Below are 8598 nucleotides of genomic sequence, written 5' to 3' on the forward strand. Positions count from 1 at the left end.
CTATAGAACTAGGAATTTCGGAAAGGAGGAGAATTCGAAATAGTAATCATTATGAGGGTAGCGGTGAAGAAAATGCTATTTTCGTTTCGCGTAAAAAAGTTAAATTTGACTTCGATATCAACTATACAGTAAGAGACTTCATAAAATCGATTCTGATGAGAAATTTGCCTATGACAGTCGCTGATGATATGGGGAAGAATGAGATGATTAGAAAGGCTCTTCAAGCTTTTGGTGTGAGATGGAATCGTCAAAAAGCAAAAGAATTTATTCTTAAAGCTGCTGACCAAATTTATGAAATTATTGCAAAGGATATAGAAAATGTATATCCGTCATTAATGTTTGACTCAGCGTCTTGTTTCAATACAAACGTTTTTTCAGCAAGTATTCGGTATACAAAAGATGGAAAATTGCACGATCGAACTTTGGGAATGCTCACTCAGCACGGACGGCAACTTGGAGCGGTTTTAGCTGATCAGCTAATTACTCTGATTGCGAAAGTAGGGAAAGGGGCAGATGATATTTACTCAACTTGTTCGGATCAAGGTAAAAACATGATCAAAGCTTCTGATGCTATCAGAGAAATGCAACATCAAATGATCGTTTGTAATGAATTTGTTGAGGAAGCACAACAGTTTGATTTTGAAGATTTCGATCTGCTTGACCGAGTCAATTTTGAAGAAGAACTTGTAGGAAATTCTGAAGATACAGACGATGGGATCGAAAGGCTATCACATACTCAAGAACAAGAGAGAAAAGTAAATGTGTTAGAAAACAATATTGGTGCAATCTGTACCAAAATATTTTGTGGAGCGCATGTTTGCCAATTAGCTGCAAAAGACGTAACAGAGCCGTTTGAAGCCACTCTTGCTGAAATAAGAAAATTTATAAGAAATACACAAGCGCCTAAATATGATGCAATTTTTGCTGATCTCAAGAGACCACGCAAAGATATTGCTCCGAGATGGAGTAGTACTTACATCATGGTATAAGACATGTTTGAAAAACTCGCGATATATGAACAAATCGGGACTAATCGAAATAACCGCGAGCTAAGATTAAATGATGAAACCTGGAAGGTTATTGAGGAATATGCAAGAACATTCGAGCCGATATTTTATGCAATGAAGGATTTTCAAAGATCAGACTATACCATGTCGGACTTCTTTTTACGATGGATGAGAATGGTGATGAATTTAGAAAAGATTGCCGATGGACAAAATAATTTAACATCTAAACTTCTAGAAGCTTTAAATTTACGTTCACAAAGGTTTTTTGAATGTGATGCTTTCATCGCTGCTCTCTTACTGGATCCTCGTTTTGCATGGAATAGTGCTAGTCATGAAGTTTTCAACGACTTATTGAGAAGCCGTGGAGTAGATCATTTACTGAAGATTCATCACTTTGCAAACTCACAAAGACAACTTGCTGAAATTGCTCGACAGCCTGAAAACTTACGAGATGAAGATGAAGAACGTTTGACTCAACTTTCAGGTAGAGATTTTACTATCATTCAGTAATTGATATTTAACCAGTGTTTGATATCAAGCGGTTCATTAAACAAATTTTATTCAATTACATTAAAAAATTAAGAATTTCCACACTGTGTGTCAATAAAAGTTCAATACTACTCAATAACTTGATATTAATGATTTTCGTCATCGTAGAGTATTATTCGTTTCTTCCATTTTTTTTTTTTTTTTTTTTTTTCTTCACAAACCAAACAAAAGTAGTTTAACCTTTTATTGATTTAAGGTCAAAAAGTCAAATTTTAAATAAAAGTTTTTATCTTTTAAGTGTTTGAAAAACTTTGAAACTTTTAATGATTCGATAATCAGTTCGATTAGACAATACTTGTTGTTTGATAAACAAATAATTGGTATCTTTTCTTTCAGGAGGAGGTCAACGTCAAAGCATAGATTTTATACAAAACACAAGAATTCATCAGCAAATAACAAATATTGTATATAGTGAGCCACGTATTGGTGTGAATGAGAATTTTAATATTCTTGAATATTGGCACTTAAAACGTGATGATCCTAACTGGAAGGAACTTTACAATATTTTTCAAGTTGTTTTTGGTGCTGCATTTTCTCAGGTCAAAGTTGAACGAGATTTTAGTAGCTTTGCAATGGTCTACACCCATTTGAGAACTCGGCTTTCGGATGAAACATTAAACGCGATTTTAGTAGTTAGACAAAATTTGGATTTGCTTGACAAAGTTAAATTCTCTTTATTACGTTAATCATATATAAAAAAAGATTCTATTTTATGTTACTTGTTTTAAAATGGAATATAAAACATAACCCAAACTTTAATTCTTGTCTTTGAACACTCAGTAAAATTGACTTTTGTTTCGATGATTAAATCAATTTTTATTTAAGTTTATGTAATAGAAAAAAGTACCAAAATATTTTATTCGATAACTTTTAATAAAAACCAATCTCTGACAAAGTCATAATTTTGTTGAAATACTCAAAATTTGGCAATTAATGTTATAAAACGATTTTCAAGATTTCCGTATTTTGGGGAGGCGGACGCCAATGGCTGCGAAAGAAAAGTGTAGTTGAGAATTTTTCCGTCTTTTATAAACTCTGCTGATAGCTAAATAACTATATTCAACTTGCATTAACATTGCTAACTGAAACATTAGAAAATAATGACAAGGCAAGTCCTTGATTAATAAAAAAAAACATTTAGTCCTTAACAAGTTATGATTAAAAAAACCACAATGAAAACAATCACAGTGTTGTGGTGTTTGACGTCACTACTAGGATTTGCGGATTCTGGCTCATTGACATTTTCTTAATACCGCATTGTCATTTTTTATAATTCCGTATTGTGATTTATAGAAATACCGCATCGACATTTTTATAATATTGTGATTTTTTTGCTATAGTTAAGGTTTTCAGGATGACATCGTGTTCTGAGTTTATATTTAATCATCAGGTCCGAAGAGTTGATCATAGTCCATAAATGTAAAGCACGGTTTTAGTTTGTAGTGTCCGAGAGCTAGCGTGTGAATACCGTCTTGTAAGATGTGTCTTTTATCATCGTTAGCGCTGAGAGCGACTTTGTTGATTTCTTCGGTGTAAATGTTATGCTGATGTGATCGGATAACGTTCATGGATGTAAGCTTTTCTATCTTATTCATTAAGCAGTCATAGTAGTCTTGATGAGTGATGTGTTTTTGAACAACTTTCTTTTTAACCCCTTTACATTTTTTGTGTTCATCTTTAGCGATCTTGTAAGAGTATAGCTTAGGACGAAGTCCAACAAACTCTTTAATTTGTTTACCAGCAGTCTCATCCTTAAACTTACCTATAACCTTTTTATTTTCGCCTACTTTGAATCCAGCGTTTTGAATGGCGGGATGATCTTTAGGAAAGTCGCTCGTGTCAAATTTTTCAAGTACGTCATCAGCAATGTCTTTGTAAAAATCGTCTGTTTCGATTTCGTAAATGAGCGAGTCGGTGTCAGTCATGAGAAGTTTTGCTCGATCTCCGTATTTAGGTTTGATATAGTCGTAATGATGTTCAAACATGAGAATTTTGCTTATGTCTAGAACACACAATCCTAAGTAAACAGGCTTGTTGTAAAAGAGTTTTGTTCTTTTCATGTGAACCGCAGCAAGGTTTTCATCAAAAATGGTACTTCTATCATAATTAGGTTTTCTTGACAATTTTAGAACTTCTTTTCTTGTGGTGACAAGTTTAATATCAATATGTTTTAGAATATTCTCCATGGTTTTTCCAAAGACAGAGTTGTTCATAAGCTTGAAGAATTCTTTTTCAAACTCGTTTTTAGCTTTTGCTCTTAATGCGGTATTGAGATCGATGTATTGTTTCATAAAAGGTTCTTCTTCAAAGGTGATACCACGATGAATTTTGGTAACGATCAATCCAAGTCGTTCATATAGTTTTAGGCTTTCATTGTGAATAGTATATTTTTCCTTGTTGTTTAAATTAGGAACGAGCTTGTCTACTTTTCCAATAGTCATTCTTTCAGGAGCCAAAGGATAGTCATTGTGTAAATCGTGAAGCTCTTCAGGATAGGTTAAATCGACTTCGAGAATACAAGGCATGGATTTCCAATTTAAAAGTTCATCTTCAGCCATCCATCTGAATCCTCTAACAGGAAGAGGCTTACACATAGCCCATCCATATAAATTATTAGCGTCTAAGTACTGAATGAATTTCGAAGGTTGTGAAGGATCATAATCACTCATGTATTTGTTATTGGCAGTTCCATATCGGTTTGAGATCATGCAAATTCCACCGCGTATCCCTCTTTGAACCATGAGAAGCATATCAATATCAGACAGAAGCTCTAACTGAATTCCAGTTAGTTTCAACATGGCATCCCAAGCCAAACCAGGAGAGGTGTAATACCAAGCAGGGTCAAGCTTGTAATAGTTACGACACACGTCTCTGAAATTTTCAAAGATATCGGCAAGTATCAAGACGTCAGACATGTTGTACAGCTCGTGATAGTTTTTAAACGTTTCACATTCAAATACATTCCAAACGTTTTTTGCATGCGCATAGTCTTCACAGCTTATTTCCTCATCATTCAGTTTGGAATAGAATGCTTCAATAGGAGGTAATTGCGTTTCGGAGAACTTTTCAATCGAGTCCACCCATTCGTAAGGGTAAACGCCTTTTTTTCTTAATAAATCAAACTTTTCTCCAGAGTAATATTGAGCAACGTTTTTGCATTGGTCGTTGTTTAGATTTTTAGCTAGATCTTCTAACTTGAAACCCATGAACCTGTAGCTGTCAATAAACCTTAGCTCTTTCCATATTTCCTGAAGTTTACCCTTCTTATTAATAAATTCTCTCACTTTGATTTGTTTAGAGAAGCTGATATATTTTTCTTCATTGTTGGGTATGCAATTGAGCTTTCCACCTAATTTCTTGATGAACAAATGGCTGTCATAGCCAGACAAATTATGTAAAATGATAGGTATGAATTTTGGAAGTTTATAATCCAAGTTGCATTTGTTATGAGCAGCTCCTCGATACTTTCCAGTCAAATGACAGTGGTCTAAGACTTTATCACCGTTAAGGTCTTTTTCGCAAATATGACATAGAGTTGCAACCTTAAAATTCTTTTCATCCTCATCAGTCATGACTTTCTTTTTTATTAAATCAATCTTGTCGAAAATCTTTATAAGATCTGATTCAAGCATGGTTATAAACTTTTGAGCTACGTCATCGTCATCGCTTTCAGCTGTGTACATGACTGGTTTTCCTTTGTAAAGGCTATCGTCGAAGCATTTGATGTAATAGCAGAAGGAGCTTGGAACGTGCTTTTGGTATTTTTTAGTATGAGACTCACCATGTTGCTTAATGTCATCGAAGGGTTGGATAAAACTTTCAAAGTCTGCATATACAACGTATGGAACTTTCATACCCTTTTGATAGTTTTTAAACTGAACGGTCGTCCCTTCTTTAGGAAGTTCAATTCTTACTGAGGTGTTATCATAACAATAAGGTTGATGATGTTGAAGCTTTTCTTCCTGGTCATAGCCTTGCAAGCAATTATGTTGTTTTCTTTTACCTTTTGATGTTTGTGTAGATAATAACCGACTCAAACTTTTAATCACGCAATAATGGTCAGTGTCTTCGTTTGAAATAAACAACAAATCAACACAGTTATTTCGATCAGCAAATTCAGATACTCGCAAAGGGTAAGGTTTTTTATTTTCATACCCAAAGACGTTAATGCTAATAGTTGGATTATTCTTTTCAAACTTGTTGATTTTATTAAGCTTGACGGGAAATTTTATTCCATCCCAATTCAGCTCTTCTGATTTTTTAATCAAGTCTTCATCGATTCTTTCGTTGTTTTTATTTTTCAGATTCAACGCTCGAGCGACTGACCATTTAAAGCATTGATCGTCCTCGTTTTCCATGTTGATGATCGCCTTTTTGTCTTTCAGCTCTTTAGACAGTTCAATATAGGAGGAACCGCTAAGAGGTTCATAATCAGTAAAGTTAATACCCATCCTTAAAATCTTAGATATAGTGCAATTAGATCCTAAAGCATTGTATTTAACACTACTTTCCAAGACTTTCTCTTCCATTTCGCTCATTAACTCTCTTACATTTGTAGCTGCTAGAATAATCTCTGATCTTGATGAAAAGCTTGCTTCCCGAGTCACTTCTTCACCAGTCATGATGCTTACAGATTTCATTTTACACGTTAAAATAATTCTTACTCTGGTGTTTCTTTCCCCTTCCATGGTTTGAATGCTAGACTCTCTTACCAAATTAAAAAAGGATGCAATGTCTTGGTATCGAGAAGAAGGTGTGTAAGAAAATTGTCTCACAGAACTCTCCGCTGAATGTTCAGTCATTTTAAACTTTACTATAATTGGCTTTGGCACAGGCTGTACTATAATTGGCACGGGTTGTTTATACTCTGTTCTTAATACAAGTGATTTGATAGACTTTATTTTTTTATCGATTTGTTCTACTGATTTGCTTACCTGATTCTTGACTACTTCAGGAACGTAGGGTTCTACCCATTCTTTAATATCATTAAACTTAGTTTTAACATAGGATGCCACACTTTTTGTAGCTGCCGTCAGACTTGAAAATAAAGGTCTTGGTGCTGGAACCGGTCTAGGTGTAATAACGTTTGTTGAATCTATAACCGGTGTGTTAAGAATAGAGGGTTCATCTCCAGTCACCCGATTTTGCAAGAGAGTAGAAGGTTCGAATGAAATCAAGTCGTCAGACCTTGGTCTTGGGACAGGCACAGGTCTAGGTGCTAGAACCGGTCTTGGGACAGGCACAGGCCTTTCAGAACCAACAGCAAGCCTTACTTTTGTCGGTTTTATTGAAACTTTTACCGGCTTTACAGAAACTTTTACAGTTGGTCGAACAAACCTCACCACGGTAGGTCTTACATTAACAGACAACGGTCTTGCCTCAGTCGTTCGTCTACGAAAAGCAGCAGGAGCAGAGACAACTCTAGGAGGCTGTAAAGCCATTATAAGTTCTCCCTTTCTCATTTTAGAGTACCCTTTTATTTTTTGCCCTTTAGCAATTTCTTTTAATTCTTTCACCGTTTTGTTTTCCATTTTTATTACGGAAAGATTTTTCTTTATGTCACTTTCAACTTTTCGCTCTTTGGCGGTAGTTTTTGCTTTTTGCTTTTTAGCATCAGTTTTATCACCCATTTTATTAAGGGAAATAAAAATTTTTTCGATGCATTCAATTTTTCGCTCTTTAGCAATTAATTTTTTTGAAGAATGGAGACTCATTTTATCTCTGCCGTGATTTTCTTTAAGTCAATTCAATTTTTTTTAAATCTTGGCACACTTTCAGCATATTTTCTTCTTCGAAAAGTTTTTACCGTTTTTTAATTCTTTTCGCGGGAGAATTAAAAACTTATGAAACAAGATAATTGGCAAAAATTTCGCTTATTGAGTCGTATACATGTGCTTGACCCATTTCATCAAATCTAATCGTATACTTTCTTCCCCACTCGTCATGTGCAGTAAATTCGCATCCAGTCGCATGAATTTCTTTTTCTTCATCAAACAGATGCGCACGACCTATGGTATCAAATTCAATCACATACTTCCTCTCCATCTTTTTATTTATGCCAAGAATTTTATTTAAGTCAATTTTTTAACATGTTAAAAGTTAAAAAATCAATTTTGCTGCTTTTTACGTTTTTCAAGCTTCTCAGAATTTAAAAATTCAATCTTGATTCCATTATCCACCTTTCCATCTCGACGCACAGTGTATCGCTTCATACAAGCTAGGTGGACAAAAATATTTTGTTTTGTATTTTCATTCCTAAGAATCAAGTTAACAATATTATGGTGTTTTAAAGATTAGTTATGCAGTAGGGTAGCCTGGGGGAGGCAGGGGGCAATTACCCCGCGCGTTTAAGCTTAAAGGGGCGACAAAAAGTCAATTTTACTATAAAAAGAATTTTTTTTTAAATTTTATTGTAAAAAAGGCGATATTTTAATCACTTTTAAGTTTTTAAAAGTTTTTGTCTTGAAAAAGATAATTAAGTAATAAAAATAAACACTAAATTTCGACACATAAATAATGTAATAAAATTTTGCCTAAAATAAAAATATACTCACTACAAATATACAAAATATAAAAATATACTCACTACACTACGTAAAATAAAAAAATATTTTATCAATAATTAATTATTATCGGATGAATCATTTGTTATTTTCAGTACCCGATGAATCGGACTCTAAATAATCTTAATTGTCACACATAATTCTATTTTCAACAAGCTGTGGTGGTATAATAGGTGGGATAATTAAATGCAAAACTTCCAACGGTAGTTTACTAGTGTTCGGCAAAATCAAATATACGTCAAACCTTTAAAGATTTGAATTTGAACTGTTCTTTGAGGGGATAGATTTGAATTTGATTTGACAAATATCTGGAGGATTTGGATTTGATTTTCAAATATTCACTTTGTTCTCAATTTTTGCGTTTGAAAAAAAAACGCCAAATTTTACAGGCCCGCAAACATATATATCACTTTATTCCGGGGTCTTTGCAGTGGTTTCCGGAATGGCGGTCGCCTTTCAATAACGGAAAAAAAAAAAAA

General features: G+C 34.0%; 1 protein-coding gene across 1 annotated transcript; it reads left to right on the plus strand.

The window, feature by feature from the left end:
• The first annotated feature begins 816 nt into the window (after positions 1–816).
• On the plus strand, positions 817–2242 carry LOC145187663 (uncharacterized). Its single transcript, XM_080064118.2, has 2 exons — positions 817–1491; positions 1893–2242. Exons 1-2 carry the CDS (start codon positions 993–995, stop codon positions 2240–2242), a joined length of 849 nt encoding a protein of 282 aa, XP_079920244.2. The 5' UTR covers positions 817–992.
• Positions 2243–8598: the final 6356 nt, after the last annotated feature.

The sequence above is a fragment of the Hydra viridissima genome, unplaced genomic scaffold (genome assembly GCF_058129835.1).
Source record: "Hydra viridissima isolate aposymbiotic clone 2 unplaced genomic scaffold, HvirCarnegie_v1 scaffold_4, whole genome shotgun sequence".
Classification (NCBI taxonomy): Eukaryota; Metazoa; Cnidaria; class Hydrozoa; order Anthoathecata; family Hydridae; genus Hydra; species Hydra viridissima.

Bases quoted from the DNA above. Each gene is read 5' to 3' on its own strand.
- LOC145187663 (XM_080064118.2), top strand. From the start codon at position 993: ATGTTTGAAAAACTCGCGATATATGAACAAATCGGGACTAATCGAAAT. The intron at 1,492-1,892 runs GTAGAGATTTTA...CTTTTCTTTCAG, and splicing joins ACGTTTGACTCAACTTTCAG to GAGGAGGTCAACGTCAAAGC.